The sequence below is a fragment of the Scomber scombrus genome, chromosome 2 (genome assembly GCF_963691925.1).
Source record: "Scomber scombrus chromosome 2, fScoSco1.1, whole genome shotgun sequence".
In the NCBI taxonomy this organism is placed as follows: domain Eukaryota; kingdom Metazoa; phylum Chordata; class Actinopteri; order Scombriformes; family Scombridae; genus Scomber; species Scomber scombrus.
In genome coordinates this window covers 12,016,404-12,042,358 of record NC_084971.1, presented here as the reverse complement: position 1 = coordinate 12,042,358, position 25,955 = coordinate 12,016,404, and the positions used below count along the sequence as shown (strand labels likewise).

The window sequence follows — 25,955 nt, the reverse complement described above, 5'->3', positions numbered from 1 at the left end:
ATCATCTAAACAATGGTAGAAATGGCAGTTAGAGGTGGATCTTCTAGCCTCTGAACGTGTTACTTTTGGTATAACTGCTATACTGTGACACTGTGTGCACTCTGTTGGATGCCAAATGTCCTGGCACACAATTACCCATCAAATTATTTCAAAGTACAGCTAATGCATTGGAACCAACATACTTCCCACAGAGGTTTGTTTATATAGTCATGGCTGGAAATTAAGCATAAGCCCACTGATATTACACCTCACTTGCTGCAATGTCACATTTCTTTCATTGACTCCCGAACCCTAACCCTAACTCTAAAGCAACGTGTGGAAAGTTACATAATTCAGCTTAAATGTAAAACATTATCCATCTACAGATCTAAAAGAAAAATAAATAACTGCTCACTCTCTTTTCTCACACCTCAATCAAACAGTTAATGACAGCAACAATCGCCTCTAGACCACCCCTTTATCTCTCCTTCCATCTTCTGCCTGCCCATTCCTTCAGAGTGCCTCTAATACACAAATCTCCCCTCTCAGTGTGTGTGTGTGTGTGTGTGTGTGTGTGTGTGTGTGTGTGTGTGTGTGTGTGTGTGTGTGTGTGTGTGTGTGTGTGCGCGTGCACAGTTTGTATGGTTCACCTTGAATCATGAATGTGTGTGTTTGTGTAAAGGTCTTGGAAAACGGAACCATAGACAAATTCAGACCTGAAAGCAAACATATGCACACATGCGCACATACTGTGCACACAAAACTGGCTAAGCTCCACCAGCCTCCACTTGATATTCTCTCTCTCATTAAATAATAAGATGAGTAAATTAGAGAGACAGAAAAAAGCTATTTTACCACAATAAAGACAAAGAGCAGAAGTGAGAAATTTTCCCTCTCACTTTTCACTTTCTTTTTTTTCACTTTCTTTTTTTCATTTCACTTAAATTGCTTTCTCTTTTCTCCTCTGCAATTACTCTTTGCTAAGAGTTCTCACCCATCTGTCTCTTTCCCTCTTTTCTTTTCTTTTCTTTTCTTCTGTATTTCTCGCCTGCCCTTTTCTTCTCTTTTTTTCAATTCAGTAAAAATTGCTTCGCTTGCTGACCAAAGTCTTGTTTGGCTGCACTCATCAAGAGCACTTTATGTAACCGCTTAACATGTGTATGTACTGTAAACTGTGTGTGTCTTTAAGTAACCTTGTTACTCAACACAAATTAATCTGAGCCCACTGTCTGTCCAACACATGATCAGTCTGGCATAAATCATGAAAACATCAGTTTCTCATGAATGCTGAGAATGAACATGGGAGCATGTCAAAGCTGACCTCTACAGTCATCTATACTTTATATGCATGTAGAATGATTAACATTCATTTATAATGTCACCATGATTCACTGCTGTGGAAATATGAGTAATATTGCCCTTTTAATTACATTTCAGAGAGCAACAAGTTAAGGTGTAGTCATCATGATGTATGTTATATATCTAGATGAATGAACATGATTCAGTCTGCCTTACAGAACTCGTAACAAATGAATATGTACAATATGTATTTACATTATGGGGATTTGAAGAAATACCTCAAATACCCCAAATATACAATTACAACATGTTTTGCACTCTTTGGGCCTTTAGTAAGATCCCAAATAGTGGGTACTAAATTACGTGCACGGTGCAATAGATTGCGCGTGCCGTTTGCGTGCGTTTTGCGGATGATCTACTAAGAATAACTGCATAAATGAAAACAGGTGCAACGGGGTGGAGACAGCAGTATTTAAATGAGGGTTTTGCGTGTCTTTATGGAGAGTTTGGAAATCAGGCCCTTTGTGTGTAAACCCACCTGTGACTCTGAGTTTCTCAGTGCCGATGCTGATCTCCTCTTCGTCTGCAGAGAACAGAACTCTCTCTCCATCTGCACTCCTCACCTCAAACCTTTGACACTGGGCCTCCACCATCTCTGAACCTAAGAAAGAAAGAGACACAGGGGCATGAGGTTAACATTTAGAGCAGAGGAAAATTCACTGTACATGAAATGAACCATCTGGAAGATGTTTTTTATCTTTAGTTACTTACAGAACCATTAGTGCATGAAGGTTTAGCTTCAACAGCCACTGAGGGATTTGAACCCTGAACCCCAGCATCTCTAAGTTTGTTCTATGTGTCTTGCTGTGACACCAATGCAATATCAGTAGTGATATTATGAATAGTTTGCTAGGGCAAAACACCTTAAACATTACAACCTGGCAAGTGGCTAAATCTGAGATATTGCGATATGTAATAAGTAGTAAAATCGTAGAAATTCACCTGTGGAGTAAAGTCCCACTAACTCTGGGTAATCCACAGAACACACTGTAAACAACTGTTTTAGGAATTCTTTCTACTAAAGAAACAGTCAGTGTTTGCGAATCATCCAGAGTAAAAGGGGGAACTGTTTCTGTTCAAAGTTTGAAATTATATTCTTAAATGTTCTGTATTGGAGAGGCAGCATGCATTTCACACGGAAAATCTCAAAACTTCAGCACACAAATTGAAACTATCTGCATGGATAGATTCAAATAAAGGTAATAAATTACTGTATGAGCTTTAGTAATGTGGGTGAAGAGGCCCTTAAAAACTGCTTTCATGAGTTGGTTATGTGGAATCACTTTAGTGTTACATAGTCATTTATACTTGGAAAAAAGATTTGAATACATATAAAATGATTGCAAATTATGACTTTAAATTAGATACTTTAAGCAAGATATCCCACCTATGAAAGCTGGTAGGTGGTGTGCATATGCTGTCATCATCAGGTTCACCTCTGGAACTCAGAGGTGAAATGTTTCAAACAAAAGTGAAAAAGCAATGACTCACTTGTGTTAGGAATTTGTACAGTCCCTGTTTAACTTGATAATTATAGCTTTCACCTTAAAGGTCCCTTATGATTTGCCTTGAAGGCATAAAACAATTTGAAGAGAAATGATGGATGTGACAAAGCAAGTTTAGAATATGTTGAAGACAATATTGACAAATTACATTTCCACCTCGTATGAAACTGCTCATTCTTTTTTTCTTCAGGTCCACACACTAAATGAACAATGTGAGAAGTGCAAAAAGTATAATACACAGATATTGAAAGTGAGGTAGACAGATACCCAGAGATTTAAAATGGAGTGGGAAATGATTGTGTACTAAAGGAAAGAAAAAATGTGTTAGTACTTTGTTGTTAGTTTTGCAACAATCTGCAAAAGGTATTACAATTTTTACAATCAATAAAGCTGTTCAAAAGCCTTATCTCAGACCTTGTATTATTTGATTGTAACTGTTTTTTATTTCACCGTATCTTGACTGTTTAACAGTATTTATTCATTTTTATTTTTCCTAATATTTTTTTTCTTTCTTTCTTTTGTTTTCTTTACCTGATATTGTTTTGTGTTTTGTTGTGTTGCTGTAAATGTTTCTCAACACCATTGTAAATGAGGACTCCTCCTCAATGGTCTTTCGAGGCAAAACAAAGGTTAATAAATAAATAGTTTTGGAACTTTGTTTTAAACAGGCATCTGGCATCATAACATATTAATAATAGATAATCACAATAGGCATGTTATGTCCCTTTAAAGCGCATGTATTTGTAGCAATGAAAGCCGTTCAACAGGACATAGAGCTTAGATATTTTTGACATGTTATATAAATGAATAGTTAACTATTATATATATCTTACCCAGGCTTTGTCTGAACTCTTTTTGTTTTGTGTGTATTCTCATTGTGTTTTGTTCACCTTGACCTTGATGTCCCCTTTCTTTTAACCTTAGTTGAGATAGCATTTTGCATCATTTATCACCTCTACTTGCAGTGGCACTTGTTCTTCACTGCTTTGCCTCAGAGCTGGCTGACTTGGCCTTTCTGAGAAGAGCATCACTGAAGACTTCCATGTGACACACAGTCCCCTTTTCAGCCATGCTCATCTTTCTTGTCACCAAGGCGCTTATCATGTCAGTGCTCAGGTTGGTTCTGTATTAGATCTTGTTTTTGGTAATGGGACTGAAAACTGAAGCATGACTGCTGAAAGGTTGGAGAAGACCTCCATATCTCCCCTCTTCAAATGTCTTGCCAGGCCTCATTATTGCACTTGCCGAGGATGCTGCCCCCAAAGCTGGTGGTTTGATACACCCGGAACTCATCTTCCACATAATCCACAGTGACCTCTTCAGGCAGAATAGAAGGAAAGTAACTGATAAAGAACCGGGGATAAAGCAATTTCATAGATTGCCTCTTAGCAATGCCACAACAACATGCATAAGCAGTTCATCCCCGTGATGGAAATTTGGAAACCATGTGGTAAGCTGCAGGTTTGATACTTCTACCAATTTCATTCATCATTGTCATCACGTGCTTAGGCTTACAGAATTAAAGCTATACCTTCTGCAATTGTAGCTCCAAAGTTGGAAGTGGGGTATGTATATGCATTGCTCCTCTTTTTAAGCATTTGGTTGCTGATGACAAAACTAAGTATGGCTCTTTTCAGAAAGAGTGAACACACCATTGACACAGGGCTGGTGAAGAACTGAAGTACATTACCAGTTTAGTCAGATCCTGTTTCTCTTCTTTCTGGATTCATTTAGCTTGAAAAGGAATATGGTTAAGTAAATGTCTGCAGCAAGGTGTGCAGGAGCTTTAACTTTGAACTGTTAAGTGGTTTGGCTTTAGGCATCTGTTTAGGACCAGATGGTGGTTTTGGCAACATCGAGAGATTTGCCAGTTGTGTCTTTTTCCTTGCTGCATGCACCTCATTTTCAAAGAAAACAGTAGGGGGATCCTACTGTTGCAGTAGAGGATTCATAGTCTCCCAAGATAAGGTTTTTCCATTGGCACTTTTGTCTGCATCAAGTCATCAAGTCATCAAGTCAGTCCATTACCAGTTTAAACACACCGAGTTGTGCCGAGTCGTGCCCGACAGCCATTTTGTGGAGGCCAGCTTGAGGATCTTCCTCTTTTGCCTAGATAGTAATAAATGGTGATTTTGTGCTTTAAAAAAAGCTGCTGCTTGGAGCACCTTGGTAGCTGGGTGGTTAAGGCACATGCAACATAAAGGCAGCATCTCTCATTCAATTCTGGCAAGGGACCTTTGCTGCAGGTCATTCCCCCCCCTCTCTCTCTCTCTCCCTGTTTCCTGTCAGTCTTTATGCCACCCTCTGTTGAATAAAGGTAAAAAAGCCCAAAAATACATCTTAAAACAATTAATTAATAAATAAAGCTGCTGCTTCTTTCTCCAAACCTTGTATAACTGCAGCCACAAAGCAAAAGAAAAGCAAATCTGACACAATTTGACCATGGTATGCCTCTCTTACTTAGTTTACCATCAAGCAATTCAAATATTTCGGTCCCAGTAGACTCTCTTGATTCACAAATATTGAGGAATATCACAACTATCCTCCCAAACTGGCATCAAAAAGCCTAACCACAATGAGGTCCTTTATATCTGTGTTCCCATCTGTAGCAAGGTTGTGAGGAAACCACTTCATTGCTTCTGTAATGTACTCATCATCATTCCTAGCCCACGTTTTTGCTATACAGACGGTCTTGGTTCTGGCATAGCAACACTGTTTGGCTATCTCACTATCGGGAAACATCTTCCTACCTAGTGCTCTGACTTGATCTGCAACAGCTAACAGGAAGTCGAGTTCTAAAAGCCTTTCTTCATGATTTGAGTTGTGACTGTTGACATGTTCAGGATTTCCAACCAACTCTAATCAGCGTATATCCATATGTATCACATATTACTGATGAAAAAAAATTAGCTTATTCAATTGAACAATTTATATTAGTGTTTGACAAGCATTGACTCCTTTGAAAAGGTAAATGGCTTGGGGTGGATGTGGAAAGTTGAAATTGTGAATTGAGTTAACCTAAGTCTATGGTGGCTTGTTATGGTGGATATGTGGTTATTAGTTGTAAGCACGTGCCATGGCATGCATCAGCAGTTATTTGTTGCCAATTGCTGCAGCAGACAAAACATTGACATTGCTCCAAATGGTTGAAAAAATCACAGCAGATTTGTTGCTGGTGGCTATTCAAGAAAAGGTTGGCGATGAGGTCTGAAAGTTGATAAATCTACCGACAAAGTTGCCAAATTACTCGCAGTGGTCGCCATGGCACTTTGCCTTTTGTTCATTCTGTTCATCCATGTTACCTTCATTTTGTAATTTGGACTGTGATATGGCACTATTCCCACACTGCTGAGCCTAACAAGAAGTCTCTATCTTCCCCGCTCTCTCCCTAGTCTCCAACCTTCTATTGCTTCACTGACTGGGCTCCCAGGCTATTACAAGTGTCAATTAGAAACTCAAAGTGCCTTGTCAGTCATAATCAAACTTTATTAGCAGCCATCAATCTGGGATTAGACCCTACTTTCTCATCTCTCTCTCACTGTCTTTATCCTGTCTATCTCCCCCTTCTTAAGTCTCTCACTCCTCCACCAACTGTTTGAAAAAGCAATTGAGATTTGTGTTGTGAAAGGCTCACCCTAAAGCAAGGTGTGTGTGTGTCTGTGTTACAAATGTATGCAAAGACTGAAGGGCTGGATTTGGGGTTGACAGTTAGAGATTGGAGAAACAGGGTAAGAAGAGTATGAAAGACGGGAAAAGGAGGGTTTAATTTCGAGAGGGAGAGATAAAGAGAAAGTGAAGCGGGTTTAAATTGGAGATGTGCTGTGCTAGTTGCTGTCTCAGACATCTAGCTAGTTCTCTTTGGCTGTTCAGCTCTTGTTCTGTAATACAGCTTGTAGTGCAGATTTCCAACATGAGTGCAGGTCAGCATATTCCCAAAGATTTGTGTTTTATTCACATGCATCTACAGTATTTTACTTGTCTTCTCAGTAAGGGTATATAAATGATTCAGAGAGTAGCTGAATGGTGACACTTTCATTGACAGTGAGAGCTTGGAAAAAAGTGTGGAAGTTTCATTGTTCATATACAACACATATCAGACATACTGTAGAAAAGCAGAAGCATAAGACAAAATGTTAGACAGGACAACGTGTACCTGCATATAATTTAAGACCTACTGACAGAAGCAACAACATTACACAGTGGGCCATGTGGTATTTGTTTCGTATGACAAATTGTGGAACAATGGCTGGCGGAGAGATCTCAACCAACAGTTTAACTTTGATGTAGTGTAAGAATGGAAAATTAAACAAAAGATGGGTTCACTTCTATTTTTTTTTCCTGCTGTAAAACTTATTTTGAGTTTAGTTTCGAATTGATGTGTCATTCAGTAATCCTCCAAATTATAAAATGGAAGAAATATGACTACAGCTTATTACGGAAGTCACTGTTTGAGCTGTTTGTTCTGAACATATGTTAACACTGACAACAATGAAAAGATGAAACATAAAAAGCATGAAATAAAGGCTCTCAGGGGAAAACTGAATAAAACTTTGAGATGACAACTTAATTACATTAAGTGTCTCATCATTGTACACATTTCACGCATGTAGATGTCAACAGCAGAAGGAGTGGTTTGCCCAATAAGAACTGTCTGATCTTTTTTGTTCATCTTGTTAGTGATCTGCAGGTATCTAATTTTGATTCTGTGTAAATTAAGTGCTTTTGGTCAATTAATTTGCTCCAGCAAATGTCTCTCCCACTGATGACACCAAAGTAATTCTGCTGTCACCAATAACAACAGGACTCCTCGTAAGCAGACATGTTAATTGGTTCACTGATTTAAATAATCGCTTCCTGACAGGATCTCCTCTGTTGTCACAAGTGCCTAACTCAGCAGGATCCATCAGTAATAATAAAGCTTTTAGAATATATAACTAATGAAGAGATGTAGTGAATAGAGTAACAGTGATCAGTGCATGTGTCAGATCTGTAGTTGTTAACATGTCAAGCATGTGACATGAGCTTCAGTTCACTGAGACATCAGATATCAAAGGCATTTTAATGTTTCAACCATGGTGCTACAACACTGGGTTGACTTTTAAACACAGGTTCTGCATTTAATTTTGGCTAAAGTACATGTTCAAACCCATTCTCACCTATTCATATACCAGCCTGCTGTCGCAGGTTCCTGGTTGTCATTGTTCACACAAAACTCCAATCGGAAACAGTGACTCCATACACATCACAGCTCAGCAGTTTGGTTATAGTAAGCCTTATACAGACTAACACAGCCGTTGACTTTCAGGTCATTAAAAGTAGTCTATGCATTATTTTCACTGATGCTTCAGTTTGGCAGTGAGGGCAACTGTCTCTTTGTTTGGTCATCTTATGAAAAGCAAATACAAAATGTGATATTCTACAATCTGCTTTGATCTGAAGTAGATGTACAAGAAAAGTAAGCTATGTGTGTATACATTATCAAACTTTTTGAGGGTTTGTTCTTTAAGTAAAACTAAGTAAAATCTGAATTATTATTTAAAAAATTACTTTGCCTAGGGCTCTTCATGTGATGGTTGTGCTTTGTAAGTCTCCATTGTATTCATAAAGAACAAAAGGGTACCCATAGAGCCCAAAGCATCCAATGACATTGATGAATTATCTAACTTGCTGTATCACCCAATGTTCATTAGTATATCAGTTTGTTAAGAACTGCAATGTGATGTAAAGTTTCCGTAGATGTGAGAGAAACGCAGTTCAAGGGGCCTTTGACTGAGACAAAGACTGGTAAAGGTTTAATCATTTCTGTCTAGCTGTTATTACAGATATTTCTGAACTAACCACAACCCCTTGATTCAGGCATCGTCATGAAGTGTTTGTCATGCTGTGACATATAACCCATGATGAATAATAATGCCCATGTGAAATGCTGTTCCCCAAAGGCTGCAAAAACATTAATACTGAAATCAACAATGACATTGGATCTTTATATTTTTATGATCATTTGCCATGACAGCCATGTACTGTTGGAGAGTTGAAAACTCCACTGAAATAACAGAGGTTTCTATTAATGTGCATTTTTGCAATCTGAGGCTGGAGAAATCGATCTAATTTTCATCACAAATGTACTGTTACCCACCTAAGAGCATCTTGGCCTTGAATGTTCCACGTTTTCTTAACTTACCTTTCATGTATGTATTTCTAGCTTCTTTCACTACAACTTCAATTAACTATACCTCTGTTGGAGAGCTCCTTCTCTTGTTCTTGCAGCTGAAGTTCTTAATAGGGTAAAAACAAATGAGATACTTTTTTATATCTGATATATGTGAATGAAATTCTGAGTTCTCTAATTTGTATTCTGCAATGAATAAATAGAGGACATTAAAATGGTCCCTGTGTAACTTCTTTACTACTGCACATTACAGCATTGAGGCCATAATAAAGTTATATGGATTTACTATCCTGGATTTTAAATTTGAGGCTTTAAAATAGGGCTTATAGCAATGAAGGGCTATGACGCAAGAAGATACTGTTAAAGGATTTTGGGATAGTTACAAAGACGAGTGTGACTAAGCAAAGTAAACACAGCTTGCATGGGTGATTTTTTCATACAGGTCAAGATGATTTTTTAAATAAAATGAGCTTCAATGAGCTTTTTGATGAAGCCTCCTTACCACTCTCACCTTTCTTTTCTTTCCTATCCTTAGCTCACTCTCCTGCACATGAGAGATCATAGGAGTGGATGAAATAGTAAGTGACATCCATGTAAATATAGAAGTGGCTTGCAAATAGTTTTTTGCATACATCCCTTGCTGTGCATATTTGCATGTGTGAATGCTAATGTATTCTCCAGCCAAGAAACACTTCTAAAATTAGGCCATGTTTGTCCTTTGGCTATGTAGAGAAAGTCAACCATATTTTTTATCATCTAAATCACTCTATCGTTTTCCTTAGGTCAAAATTCTGGCAATATGCTAAATGCAGCATTAAGGCTTTTAACTAAAAGATGAGGTTATATAATTCAAACTTTAGTGTCCTTGCACATGGTTAAATGTGGATTTTATGACTGTTTTTAAGATTCCTCCGGCTGCTTTTAATGCTTGTCTTGGTCTGGCCATTGGCTAAATCACTTTTCACCTTTTATGAATTGGAGTGCAGCCTGGTATCTTCAGCCAGGCCCCATTCAACATTTACACAGTCTAGACAAAAAAAAGTTGGGAGGACTTCTGGCTAAACTCAAACCTTAACTTACCCTAACCCTAATAGCTGGCCTGAAAGGAGCTGTACAATAATAGAAGATGCTATCTGTCCTCATAATTTCACATTTACCTGTCCAAAAAATGTGTGTCTCTGACATACATTGCCCTATACATGTAGTATTACAGTGTGGTGGTTAAATTAGGCACTTCACCGCTTTGTGGGGTTAAAGTATTGACTTAATTCCTAGTCCCATAATACTTGCAATTATTCTTTCACTAAACCAGTGTCTAGGAAAAGAGGGACAAGAGACTAATGTTTTCACAATCAGATTAATCACTATTAATCAAACAACCACAAAGTCTGGTGTGTGCTTTTTTTTCTTAGTGAGATATTGCCTTGGACATACAGAACAATCTTGTTATTATAAATCCACACACCAGTTAGTTTGGTGTTGCTTGTCCGGTGTGTCTATAAATAGAAAAGTAATGACATATGATTAAGGATTTTCATGTACATAAAAATGACATGTCTGATTATGTGTACATGAACGTGTGCACATTATTGTGTTTTTAATAGTGCTATGGCAACATGTTGTGAGTGCTATGCATGAATTAATCATTGGCCAAAATTAACAGACATGGTGCTACAGTATCCAGGAATGCAACAGGAGGTGCAATAGCCCTGATGTCTGTTCCCACATGAAGACAAACTCTTGTTTCCTTCTTGGAACCTCTGTCATTGACAAACATGCACGCTCTTAAAAATCAATGAGTTTTCTAACCCCAAAGTCCACTAAATCAGGCACAACAAGAATTCATGCAGGCTCAACTCTTTATGTATTTCCTTTATAAATCTTTGTTAACAGTTTTTTTTTAAAATTGCTGTCAACTGAACACCAGCAGCAAATTCTCCTTTAGATTATATTGGCATTAAGCCTCCCATTGGCCATGCTCCACTGATCATCAGCCTTGGCATACACATACAAACACACATGCCAAATTAAGTGTCCTTCTTAGTGATACGACCACAAGGGAAGAGTTGTTATTCATGTATGCAAATTACTGAAAGTGTATGTGCTTAATGAAAGAAGAAACACTGCTGTTGTATGCTTTTCAAAATTTGGAGGGTACAGCAAACAAGAGACTATGTATTGATTGCAGTATTCTTCACCATAAACAGTGTAAAGAGTGGAGAAAACTCTTCTGTTTTAGGTTTACACTTAAAGTATACAAACAGTGCAAAATAACTTTATATGTCAGGTGGATAATTTTGGCTTTGGCTGGATTTCCCGCTTAACTTCTTGATTAGTTATTCAAACATGGCAGGGCTTATCAGTGGATTAAGATGAGCATTCTGTAGAGTAAGTCAGCCTGATATGCTTGTCAGTTCTCCTTCTGTCTAGAATGTCAAATTTAATGAATATTCAAAAGCCCAGTGGGCTCTTTTGTGTGTTCTGCAAGGGGAAATGTTCCTAAGGGGGGATTTGTACAAACTCCATTACGCAACACATAGTGAATGTGTAGAAATATTTAGTCAAAATCTTTCTCTGCTTTCTTTATATAAATAATAATGCCGAATTCCCACTGAGCAAATGCTTGGCTGCATTTGGCTCCATATTAGCACTTTTTCTTGACTTAATCAACTGAAGTTAAAACTGAATGGCCATCACAACCAATGAAGAAAAGTGTTGGTATATTAATGTCAACAATGTTCAGAAACAAACATATATTATACTATACTATATTTAAAAACCTAAAACCCTCCCTTTTAGTGAAGCGCATATATAAAACTTTGGAATTTATTGTACTGATGATTTGCCTGGTATGGGCCCCTGAAGGAAAATAAGATAATAATCTAAATTTAACATTATTTGTATAGTGTAATCTTTAATCTTCTGAAACTGAGATGTGAATAAAGCAAGCTTTTTGTGAAATTGTGTGGGATACTAGTTTGATAAAACAAGGTTATCCACTTGCCGTCAACTTGAAAATGACTGCTTTCCAGTCAAATAACATTTTTTTCAAAAGGTTTTAATGAAAGCTAATACACAGGAATTACATGCATGGTTTTATTTTTACCTTTATTTGATAACAGTTTAAAGATTGTAGATTGTAGAGAAAGGGATATGACATGTAACAATAGGTCCTTGGCTGGAATTGAACCAGTGACATTGAGGTTATATGGTATGAATCTTAATCTCTAGGCTACTAGGTTTAAAAAAGTACAAAAAACACAAGTATTCTGCCATGGTCATCAGATCAAAGAGGCATACACTATACATACTGTATATTGTATTATATATACTATACTGCGTATAGTTCCAGTCAAAAGTCACTCGCTTTGTATAGCTGCAGCATTTGGTTTAAGACAGTCTTGTGCAAATGCTGCTATCTGTCGTTGTTCTCTCTGGGACTCATTTTATACACCACAGATCCCTTGATGAGCCATACTGCAGTTCCCTCAAAGTGTCTTCACTACCAATTCTTTTTCACTTTATTCCTATCTGATTGAATGATAATGCTGTTCATGCAATTCAGCTTAGCAGTGTATCGTCTTTTTCTCATAAAGGGATAGTTCAGCTTTTTTGAAGTTTGAAGAAGTGGGGTCGAGGTAGTTATCCACAGTCAGTGTATGGCCCGCAGTAGATTTCGGTCAGCGTGCTCCCAGTTTGGAGAAGCAGGCAGGAGTACCGGCACCGAAGCTAAGCAATGTACTGCTGTGGACGCAGTCAGCAGCTTAATGTATTTAAACCACCTAAATAAAAGCCTACCCAAAAACATCAATATCAGTTTGAATGTACGGTGCAGACACACAGTTAAGGGTGACAATATTAGTAAACCTAGAGCAAATTAGTTGACTGCAGTTAAAAGTGAGACATTTTAACTTTTAGAGATAAGTATTATTATCGAGGACAGCTCAAGGAGTGACAGAATAAAAAAGGGGGAGAAGGGTGCAAAAGGGAAAACAACTGTATTATTTTGGCCCTTTGAAAGTAAACAGCATGCAACACGACCATGATGCAACAGCAGGAAACAAGAGGGTCACCACAGTGTTTGAAGTGTTTCTACCAGTCAGTGCGAGAGACAGGCCCTCTGCTGTGCCACAACACACTTTTAATCTCTTCAAGGTGTGACACCTTGAAAGAAACAGACAAAGATAAATGATGAGAAAGATATGAAAAGGAGGGAAGGGAGATAGTGGGGAGAAATAATAAAAAACTGCACAGGAAAGCACTTTTTAATTCAACTTTTGAATTTGCCACAGGTGGGAGGGTGAGATTCATGTGCTGGCGGACACAAATTATTTATTTAGAGTTGATTACAGTCATTAATATGGTAAGGGAGGAGAGAAAGAGACAGAGGGAGAGATAAATGAGTGCTGTTTGTCATCTACATTAATCAACCTGATCTCTGGAGTCAGGATAGTGGGATCGAGGGAAGATGAAATGGTAGAAGATGAAAAGACCAGGTTTTACCACAGAGCTCGACATATTCCTACAAAATGTAAAGCCTCAAACACAACCACACAACTACTGTCAGCAGTAAAGAAATACGTGATGAGCCTACCATAGCTTTGAGTAAAAGTTACTTTATTCAGTAAAACAAAAAGTAATTTTATTATTTCTCCCTTTCCTTTATAGACAGTGACAGGTCTTTTTTTCCCTTTAAAATAATCTTACTAAAATAGTCCTGTATTGTATTGTGCATTCCATATCTTCAGTCAATCTGCCCCCATTTTTGTCTGAAATGACGTACAGCATAGCATCATAATCAATATGTCTGCATGCACACTACTATTCCAGTGATTATTACGTTTCTGAGGTATCTTTTCATGCAGTTTCTAATGTACACATCATATTCCTTATGACAGACACAAGGAAAAGCTTCCACTTGTTTTAAGAAGACTGGATAGCTGAGTAAGTTTGTAAAATAGCATTTTTTCATTAAAAGCTTTACTTGAGTGAACACAATAAACTAAACCAGCTGTAATGTGATCAGTGGTTAGTCTGATATGAGAACAATTAGTTCATGACTTTAAAACACATGAGGCATGAAGTGCAAATCTAATATATTCGCAAGGAAAAGGGCAGATGTGAAGAAAGAAAGCTGAGATGCTCACAGCATGAATAGTATGAAGAATAAATGACAAAAGTAAAACCAACAATACGTAAACAAAGCTACAAGGAGAACACTGTGCATAGAGTCCTACAAGTAGGAAGCAAAAATCTTCTTGCTACTGAACTCCCCTGTTACTTGTACTGTATAATAGCTCAGGGTTTTGCAGTGCTCACCTTGAAATCATGCAATCTGGGGTTTAAATCCATGAATAATATACTGAAGTCGCCCAAAGCAAGGAAACATTTTTTAATAAATAACTGCAGCCTGTGTCCAATTGATACATTTAACATGAGCTGCAGTTGTGTGCTTTATAGTGAAAAAGTGGAATGGATGGAAATGTATGACCTGCTGCCTGCTGAGATTGTATCGCTGACTGGTTAAAGCTGATGTGAAGTTAAGTCTGGAAATAAGGATGACTAGAATCAGGATTATCTAGTGGGATGTTTATATGCTGCTCTAACTTGAACCAAACTTATTAAAACCTTTGTGACAGACTGTATGAAACACTCCTCACTTTTAGTTTCTAGCACTGCCTGCACAGATGCGTCTTTCACTCAAGCGACACTGTAACTTTAGTCCCAAAACAATGCACCAATCTATATGAAGGTGTGGCACCAGTTAAAAAGGAGATTGCCACTTTTGTTTTACATTATTGGAAAAAAGCAGAAAAGCAAACTGGATAAATGGATGGAAAAAAGTTTTCAAGCCAAGTAGATTCACTTTATGTCAATCATGGAGCAGCACAAATTTCCATAAGATCTGAACAGCAAGTCAATGCTGGGAACAATGTTGCTCACTGACTTTCACAATCAGCATTTGTGCCTCTCAAACCTCAAGAGAAGCCCAAGTCTCAGACCCGATCGTTTTACTGTATCATATGACGTAGGAGCAAGACATAAAAAAATGAGGGAAAAGTTTCCCATCCACATTCATAGCAGACAATGAATTTTTTTCCGTTGTTGGAAAAGTTGAAGAACTCGTGGCCTAGGGTATATCTGATTTTTATGGCTTTCTAGTGACTTACATGCCTCTGTGAACATAATTACATTAATATCCTGAAGTCATGGCATATATAAGCTGGGGGAGATAATAATCTTACATTTAAATATGAGTTAGTGAGCCTTAACTGAGACATTTTATTAATTGACCTTTTACATTTCAATAAAGGCCTTATGCCATATTACAGCTCCTGCATTTGGGCAGGTTATCACATTACATTTTTTGTGAGCACTGATGATGTCTGATTTAACACACTATATGAATATTCATTTCTTAATAACTCTGCAACTCGTAATTACAAATATTTACAAATGGTAACATATTTCACTATTTGTAGTTTTTGAATGTCCCCCTGGTCAAAAGCATCTGCCAACAGTTTCAAATGTAAATGTGCTGTATATGGCAATAATGCCTCAGGAGATGAAGTGTAAAATTGAATGCAAGTGTAGATGGGAGCTTTGGTATTTTATCCCTTTATTCAAAATGCACACAGCTATAAATGTTTGGTTTACAAACATGCCTAAAGGAATACTGAGTCATTGCTCTAACCTTGTGGCGGATTATTCAACCATGTTACACTCTGCATTATTCATGCTTTTAAAACAGACAATGCAGGAAAATTATATTATTAGTGCACAGAAAACTTTTTTTTTGCCACCTTGCATCAGTGTTGGTTGATGCATTCTGTACAACTTCTGCTTTCACTATCAAGCTTTATATTAATACATTTGGGACATACCCAATATAACCACACATCTTTTTGATATGGCATGAGTATGTTCTAACAAGTAGTTTTTCAGTTACAATTGCATTGTAAAGCAATGCAGATGTAAAGTTGGTTGCTAAGAACGATGGGCAGCACATTGTTGCTTCATGGTAAACAATAAGGGGGGCATTTTCTGCTATTCTTGCAATAAACAATCCAGGCTCATAAACACAGATAAAGTCTTCCTTACTGACTAAAGACAATGTTCTTTTTTGACTTATGTGACAGAGAAGCATTTTCCCCATGTTTTAATGTCCTTTTATTAAGCACAGAAAAAACCAAATGGTTATTGTTCACGGTCGTATAACTCCCTTCCGTGCATAAACTCCAACTTTAAATTATCTTGTAGCTTTCTCAATGTTCTATTCGAGACACACAGTGCTTTATTAATGGACATTTTCCAATATCCATAATGATGCAACTACAGTGGACTACTGAGGGTGGACACAATAATGGGTAAACCTCAAAATATATTACAATCCAATTAAAAAAACCCACGAACTATCACATCAAAAATTACAACAGACTTGAATAAACACCTCTCAGACAAAGTCTAAATGAGATGTCTGAGGAATGTAGAATGGAGAGTGAGATATCATTATCGCGCTTCCAATGACGTACACAAGCCAGCTTAATGTGGTTTGAATACTGAACTGCATTATTAAAAAGCATAAAAGGAAATAGTCTCCATCATATTATAATAAAACAAACTTCACAACTTATTGCAAACATCCTTTATTGAATAGGCCTGCAAAACCAGAGGCAAGGAGAGCACTGTCATGCCTGAAGTACTATATATCTGTCATTTTATTATTGTACCACCAGCATACAGTATGAGACCTATAGCTCACCGGTGCAGAAGGATGGCTTCATATGGTCCATTAAATCAATGCCTAAAGGCAACACATACCCACACATATGAACTAGCGATGAAAACAATATTTGCCATATTGCAGCCAAAAGAGTATGCAGACAATTAGCCTTTGTGCAATTAAAGTACAATTAAAAGGATAAATGATAACAATGGCAGTAAATCCATGCCTTTATCGGGTCTTTGATGGCCCCAAAAGTGTATTTCAGTTTGTTAATGCTCAGCTCTATGTATTTTTAATTGCCTCATTAAAACCATTGATTTGATCACAGAGCAGCAGCATAAAATGTAGAAGATGTGCTGTCTGAACTTGGCTGATTGGGTGAGGGTGGGACACATAGAATCAGACTACTCACATTATCATCTTTGTGTTTCTCAGCTAGACAAGTCAAGCCAGGATTATCTCACCCTGAAAATGTGATCTCTGTACATCATTTGTTTCTCAGAGGTGGATTTGTAAAGATGTAGATTGATAATTAGACTGTGTATAATGAAACAATTGAATTTTATGCAAGGCTTTGCAACTGCTCGCTTCACACACTAATAAGAAATCCATTTTAGCCAATTGTTAAACTGCTACAGTGACACCAGATCCCTGAAAGTGAAAATAAAATGATTCCCCTTTATATATATATTTTTTTACATTTCAGCTATAAATCGACAAATCCGCACTTGAAACTACAAAAACATGTGAAACTATTTGACTTTAAATTGTTAAATTCACCCCAATTTTACCACAAATCACTAACCATCTATTACCCTTTATGGCCTTTTCTTTTCAGTCCTCTAATTTTGCTGCTTTGATAATCCAATTTTTGAGCAGCATCAGCCAAACGCCACCGAAATGAGGTGAGTGATTCCACCTAGATAAAAGGGAACATAATTAGTGTAATACGGTAAAGATAATGAAGTGATAAATGTGGGCCCGGGTTTAGAGGAAGGTAACAAGGTCAGTGGGGAATTCATTGGTTTACTGTAATAAGAGATGAGGTCCATGCATGATTAAAAAATGGAGGAGAGAAAGGCAGTAATGACACAACAGAATTGGGATGTGAGGATGAGAGAGGGAGCAAAGAGGTTAGAGAAGGAAAAGGGCAAGGGTAAGACGGAGTAGAGTGTTTCAGTGTGGTGAATGATGGATGAAAAAGGGAAAGAGGGACAGGATGAATGTTGAAAGTCACTTCAAAAGTTAGAGGGGTTGTTTTTATGGCGGTATGAGCAAATGACCCCCTTACACACACACACACACACACACATAGGACTGTAATGACTGCCAGCATGTAAAGAGACAAAGATACATAAATAATAACGAACTGGCTTGTTTAAGCTCTTTAATTAATTAATATTGTGTAATTTGTTACTATAAGTGAAAACCCACTTTTAAATGCATTTCTAATAAACAATGTTTCCTGATGCTGAGCTCAACATGGGACATTAACGAATCCAGTCATCAGTAGTGAAAATATGCATTTTTTTGTATCAATAGCTCTACTTTGTAATTAGAAGTCCTTAGAGGAGCTGTTGAAATATTCTGCTGGTATGCACTAGCTTTATTTGCACTCAGTGGCCCATCTTTGTCATCAGAGGTTTTCTGTATCTTTGAGGTTCAACAAGATCTGATTTTTGTCTCTCTAACTCCCTAACCTCCCCCAACCTCTATCACTCATACACATGCACACACACAGCTCCACATGGTCTCTATTATGCATTTCTGCTATTTTTCTCCAGTTATATGTCTAACATTAAGTAACAGAAACATTAAGTTAAATTATCATTAAATTTAATATTATGTTTTTTTGACACGTTGGTGTGGTACTGAAAACTCAAGGTAAACATTTCTTCAGACGTGCGTTCTTGTGTTCGTGATGTATTTCTTTCAATTTGAGGACAGTGACATTTTTAGACTCCTTATTTCTATTGTGTAAATCGATTTTTTAATTAACGTTCAAAGATAAGCCACTCTGGGTCATTCACTACTCCAATCAAAAAGTCTGAACTTCTTTTGCAATGATAATCTCACTGCTCTATTTTTCCTCCCATCGATGTCTTTTAGACACCACTGCACTGCCTCTAATGCTGGAACATCATCACCTAGGTGGGTGAAAGGTTTAGCTTCAAAACTCAGAGTTCACTCATCATCTTTATGGTCGTCCATTCAGAAGACAAAGATGAAAGGTTCTCACTCACATTAACGAGCTGACAGCGACAGAGACGATGGAGAGGACGAGAAGGGATGGAGGGATGGAAGAAAGAGAGAGAGAGAGAGCAATAAAAATGAGATGAGGTGCCCAAGGCCGGCACATGTACTCATACCGTCTCATAAGATGGGCCTCAGAGGGACACAATGTAAAGCGTGTTTGTGTGTGTGTTTGTGTATCTATTTATATAATGATAATCCATTATGGAAAGGTGTGACCACTCCCTAAGTGAGTAGATTTTCATCATCACAAAGAGGCAAAAACATCAAAATATGATAATTTTCCCCTGCAAATCTCTTTCTGTGTCCTTGCAGGATTTATTAGTTTTAACAAGACGAGGGGTACATTTAATAAAGATTTGCGGTCCTAAGTGAGATTGCAAGGCGTCATATCTTATTTAACTGCACTTTATACAAATCAGATGAACTGTGGTTAAGCTAATTTACATCTGCAATCTTAGTAAATACCCCTAAGAGTCCATAGCCCGGCTGGCAGCCTGTACTTACAGTATGCACAGTGGTGCTTTGAGCTACATACTAATCACATCACATCACATCCATCTTGGTGCATTATATTAACACAATTCTTTGTATTTTTACATTTGCTCATTGTACTGTTAATACTATGAACATTTGCACATTCACAGTCAATATCTTGTACAGATTTTTTTTTTTTTAATTCTTTCCACTTTAAATATATATTGACATATTTTTTAATTGTACAATCTGACATTTTTGTGGTAGTATTGTTTTGTATTGTTTTGCCAATTCCTTAAAATAAGGAAAAATAAACCAGTTTCTGATTTTAACATGAACAGAATGACAAGCCAGTGTTAAGCAGGTATGATGCTGTCTATGTCAGTCCTCTTAGTTTCACACATTAGTATGCTTATACTGATTAGGATGAAACACAAACTAAAGCTGAGGCTGATGGGAATTTTGCAGTATGTTGTCATAAACCAAAGAATTGGACACATTTTGACTTGATGATGGGAGAAGATGAATGTTCGGGGATCAACAAACTCATTAAATTCCAAATCATTATACCAAATTTCATAGCAATCCATCCAATAGCTGTCGAGACATTTCACTCAAAGACCAATAACTCACATTGACCTTAAGACACCTTTAGAATAATATCTTGACAATCGTTTCTTTTCTTTTGCAACTCAAATTAGAGCCTATTTGACCGTCAAAGATGTAATGAGGTGTCAGCACATGTCTGATACCTCATGGTGTCTTGGTATTAATGCATGTGTTCTAACATTTGTGGGAATTTCACCTTTCCATACCATTGACCGTAATGATTCTGTACCTCTTGTACAAGCCAGAGTGAGCTGTTCCTCTGTTGAGTTTTAGCGATGAATACTAATAAGGAGTTTACTGAGGTGGAACTTTTCTGCTTCCAGTGTGGCAAGTGTCTGGTGAAGAGAAATCCCTATGAGGATGCTGAAGAGAGAGGAGGGAAGTGTGTTTTTCTTTTTTTTTCTTTGTGTATGTGTGTTAAATGTGCTGCTGAGTCAGCACAGAGGCAACAGGAGGTAGCGGCATCAGGAGACCGAGGGATTTCCGGAGACTGAAAGAAGAAACTCCTCAGGAGAATTCATTCTGTCCCATTCCAACCCATCAGCCAGCCGCTGAGGTCTGTAGTGTATTTGTGTATGTGTGTATGTGTGTGTTTATATGTCACAAAGTGGTTATTGATGGAAGTTCCTTGGCAGGTTTCCCTGTCTCTGGGGGATCTTAGCACAAAGTTGTAGCTAGTGTGTGTTGTGTCAGAATGTGTATGTGTGTGAAAAGTAAAGCTCTGTGTGCAATTTGTTCATATTCATTGGTAAACATGAGGCATTTTTACAGTATTTATATGTCAGTGTATATTCAACACTCACTAGTGCACAGCTTTATCAACAGTGTGATTTTGACTGCACAAGTTAGATCACGCGACACTCCATGTCATCCTCTAACAGCAAGACTAAACTGCAGTGGGCTGTCTGACCATCTAGTTTTACAGACTGATTCTGCTGACTACAAGATAGGCCTGCAGACACACACTCACTCATTCTCTCTCTCTCACACACACACACACACACATACACACATACACACACACACACACACACACACACACACACACACACACACACACACACACACACACACACACACACACACACACACACACACACACACACACACACACACACACACACAAGCATTAAAGTGCTTTTCCTGGTGAGGAAAGAAGCTTTGGGGAGCTTTAACAGCAGGAGGTGAGCTGTCAGGGATTTCATACCTTCAAAGAAAAGGGAAGACTGTGTGTTTGTATGTGTGTGTGTGTGTGTGTGTGTGTGTGTGTGTGTGTGCGTGTGTGCGTGTGTGCGTGTGCGTGTGCGTGTGCGTGTGCGTGTGTGTGTGTGTGTGTGTGTAAAGACACAGGAAGTGCCTGGCCCGCCTGTAGGAGATGCTTATTTTAATGATACATCCACATCAAACAGGATGAGCAAATTGGTTTGCTCATTTATAATATTAACCTATAAACATCAATCCATGCACTTTTCCCATATAGCTAAGCTCCAAGTTTAAGTGATATGACTAATACACCAGTGGCCAAGCCATTTATGATGCTGGTTTTGCTTTACTTTACGTTTATTATTTCTGAATTACAATGAGAGAGAATTTGATTTTAGAATTTAGTTTTTCCCTTATCATGATCATAACAACACTCTACTATAAAGTACCAAACAAATATGTACAAAACCACAGTAAAAAACACTTACAGTATATAAAAGCCTTGTCTTTACCAGCCACCACTTTCTTTTCCTCTGATATCCAATAACAATACAGACAGAAATCCATCATACAGCACTTGAAAATACCAAATCCTCTGCATTAAGAGTCCAGAATGAATACGAGCCAATATTAAGCCCTTTTAAAACATGCCATGCATAACATCGCTGCCTCCATCTGGCTGTTAAAGTAATCCCTTTTTGTCATTCAGATTTAAGCGTCTTTTATGGGAATGTTCCTTATGGTTTTATTCAAACTTAACGGAACATTTATGGAAAGAGTTACATGCTTGTGCAAAATTTGGCCCCAAGAGGGAGCAGAGCGAGAGAGAGAAAAGGAGCACAACATTGAGTTTGAAATATTATGATTAAGAGGATGAGGACTGGTTTTGTTCTTTGACAGGCTGCATCACTGATGGATTTATAAAACTTATTTTGCTGTTAATTAATGACCACCATGAACAAAAGGGATGCTCGCCATTGCTTTTCATAGTAAATCCACAAAATGTGGTATCACTTGGCAAGCTTTTTTGCATCATTATCATCATTTAACATTATTAGAGAATTCATTCTGCTGACTGTTTTATAAAATCTGAAAGTACATGAGCATGGGATGACAGGACGTTAAGTTAGTTTAAGTTAGTTTAATTTATTCAGCCATCAAACTGACATGAATTAAGGTTGAAAATGTAGGGAGAGTGTACTGGTCAGTATTGAACAGAGGCTACTTAACTTTTGTAATAAGGGGACTAAAAGCTAGATGATGTTAAATCCAAACAAGAAGCAAACAAAACAGCTAACTTCATTTTAAATTTAACTGCTCTGAGCTGTAATCACTGCCATCATAAAATTGGTGCCTCTGTCCCTGTGAACCAGTATGTACAATCCTAATGACCATACATACATACACTCAGCATACAACATTAGATTTTTTATTGTATTTATTTTTTACTAACACTGACAGATTAATGCCTCCTCCATCACATTTTTCATTAATAATAATAATAATAATAATAAATCAAACTTATATAGCGCTTTATGCGGTGCTCAAAGACGCTTTACAATTTCCCTATTTCCCTATTTAAAGCTATGAAACAAATGTTTATAAGTTATAAAAGGTTAAAAAACAAACAACGAAAGAACACAAAAACAAAGGTTAAAAACATGACGAGTCCAGTGGGAGCTAGGAGTTGAAGGCTAGTATGAAAAGGTGTGTTTTTAGTGCAGATTTGAAAGAGGAGAGGGTTGGGGAGATTTTGATGTGAGGGGGGAGTGAATTCCATAGGGTGGGGGCAGCAACAGAGAAGGCCCGATCACCCCAGGTCCGGCACTTAGTCCGGGGGACTTGTAGCAGGTTGGCAGAGACGGACCTGAGGGATTGGGAGGGGACGTGGTGATGAAGAAGGTCAGCAAGGTAGGGGGGGCTAAGTTGTTGAGGGCCTTGTAGGTGGTGAGGAGGATTTTAAAGTTGATTCTGTGTTTGATTGGAAGCCAGTGAAGTTCACGGAGGACAGGTGTGATGTGTTCTCTGGAGCGGGTACCGGTGAGGAGGCGTGCAGCAGAGTTCTGGACGTATTGGAGTTTATTGAGGACTTTGGTGGTGGTGCCGTAGAGAAGACTGTTGCAGTAATCGAGCCTTGATGTAATGAAAGCATGAATGAGTGTCTCAGCAGCGGTAGTAGACAGGTTGGGGCGGAGGCGGGCGATGTTTCGGAGGTGGAAAAAGGCGGTTTTGGTGATATGGTTGACATGGGGGAGGAAGGAGAGAGTGGGATCCAGGATAACTCCAAGGTTACGGATTTTGGTGGAGGGGGTGATGATGGAGCCGTCAATGTTGAGGGAGAAGTTCTGAGTGGAGTGGGTGAGGGAGTCAGGACCAATGATGAGGACTTCAGATTTGTTGGAGTTGAGTTTGAGGAAGTTATTTTGCATCCTTAATGGCAGTCAGACAGTTGGAGAGGGTTGAGAGGGTTGAGAGGGTGGAGGCAGTGATGGTATTGGAGGGGAGGTAAAGCTGTGTGTCAACTGCTTACCAATCTTTCCACTCTCACTGGTTATACTGGCAACCTTGACAGTGATATAATATTCTGTCCAGTAGTCTTGACTTAATAGTTCATCAAAAACCGAAAGATATTTGCAATGACAAATTTACCATTTGTGTCATGGTTTTCAGAATCACTTTTTTTTCTTCCAAAAGGCATAAATGGCCCACCACCAAACTGGTAAGATATTGTGAAGCTTACAACCACAACCTGAAAACATTTACTGTATACAGACAACGTCAGCTCACTTTTATTGCTTTCAAAGCAACACAATCTAGAATATAAAAAATATGATCTTTTGCCCCTTTCCTGGTTTTATCTGCTGTCACTCTACTCTGATGAATGCTTGTTTCCTATCACATATTTAGCTTAGGAGAAGGTTGAATAATCTTTTCCTTCAATCACTGCCTTTTATTCCTCTTTAGGTGAATGTCTGCTATTTCCTCATGTTCCAATTTCCATTCCAACTACATTCACAATTCCAATGTCACCATATCTGACCTGTAAAATCTTTCTGTTCACATTCCTTGAGCCAGTCAGTCCCTAGTAGCTGTTCTTTAAAGGATATGTTCACGCTTTTTCCAAGTCTATCCTAAAACAACTGTGAGGTGCCCAAATGAAGACTGACACATCTTATTTATTGGAATCAATCCTTCTGTTCATACTGGTCATTAGGAAATCCCTGTGATGTGATGGGGGACAAAATCCACATAGCCCCTTTTGTATGAACTGTATCTAAAAGTTTAGCTGAAGATAATATGAGGCGTCAGCTGTCCTAATTAAGCAAATCAATTCAATATCCTCTGAAGTTACTGTATTTTAAGTGTCAAAGTCCTTCTCCACTGCAGTTCAACATGAATACTCTTTGCCTTGAGACACAAAGTGGGCAAAGACTAAGTGTGGAGGACATCCATTGTATTTCTATTACAGCAAGCAGCATCTGTTTCAGTGTTCATATGACCACCTGACTATTGTTTTGAAACAGACTTGAAAAATGATAAACCTATCCTTAAATAGCACATGGTAGAGAAACAATGTATCAACCGTTCACACAAAAGATACTCAATATAAAGCATATGAATTTATTTTAAAGTCATTGAGTACTAACATGTTGTAATTTATGACACGTCCTCCAAGTGACGTCTTCTGTAGAACACTAGGCTCTCACTAATCCAATAAGAGCTTGGAAAAATGATTTAGACAAGGAAACAGCACGGTTGTCAGCCTCAGTGAGATACACTAATGGAAACAGATAGCATTTACTTTGGTAAACAGAAGGAGGTAAAATGCATTCAGGAATTCAAGCACAAACAAAGCAATATACAAGAATGTCTTGGAGAAAATTATCTAGTTTGGACTTTGAAGAAAATGCTTGCTGGCAATGTAGTGTACGTGGATGTTATCTTTGTATGGTGTGTCTGTGTTCGTTTGTGTGTGTGTGTGTGTGTATGTGAGTATCTTACCCACTGTTAGCTGACCGGTCAGTTGTCCCTGATTATTCCTAGCATTGACGGTCACATTTCTGTCTGATTGGAGGATCAATGGACTGTCCTAAAGAGGGAGGAGAAAGGAGAAAGATGATTAAGAGGACAACAAATATACTAAATTTAATTAGCTAAAAAGGGTGTGACACCCTACCCATGACCTTCTTTACTCTCACAGCATCCATTCATACTCACACACACTCGTTTTCTGTGCTTTCTTACCCTCCCCTGTAGCCCCTGACCTCACCCGTCTGGATGCAGTCAATACAGCATTAACTTGTATAACCAATACTGCCCGAGCCTGTATCAGCCTTCATAGTTTTGCCATCCTGACACACTCTGCATCTAATTTGCATAATACATTCAAAACAGCATTCTGTCTGTGAGTGTGTTTGTTTACTTCCAATTGTGTGTGTGTGTTTGCATGTGTGAAAAAAAGGCAATTATTCTCAATCTAAATGAGCTAAATGCCACTATGACCCTGACCTCTGCTACACTCTTTAAAGTCTGATTGAACCAGTCGCTGCCCACATTAGTTTACATTCGGTGGATATGTGTTGCAATGAATGCAAACACAATGTCTGCCATTTCTATTAAGTCCCAAACTCAATCTAACCTTTTACTATCTCTTTCTCTCTCTCTCAGTCCCCCT

At 38.1% G+C, this 25,955-nt stretch overlaps 1 protein-coding gene across 2 annotated transcripts in view; it reads right to left on the bottom strand.

The window, feature by feature from the left end:
* Window positions 1-25,955, bottom strand: part of LOC133993773 (zeta-sarcoglycan) — a 169,801-nt gene that overhangs the window by 46,974 nt on the left and 96,872 nt on the right. For both annotated transcript variants that reach the window (XM_062432842.1, XM_062432852.1), the window contains 2 exons: window positions 25,283-25,370; window positions 1,817-1,939 (listed from right to left, as the gene is read on the bottom strand). In XM_062432842.1, the coding sequence (XP_062288826.1) occupies window positions 1,817-1,939; window positions 25,283-25,370 (211 nt within the window). The remainder of the gene's footprint in view (window positions 1-1,816; window positions 1,940-25,282; window positions 25,371-25,955) is intronic.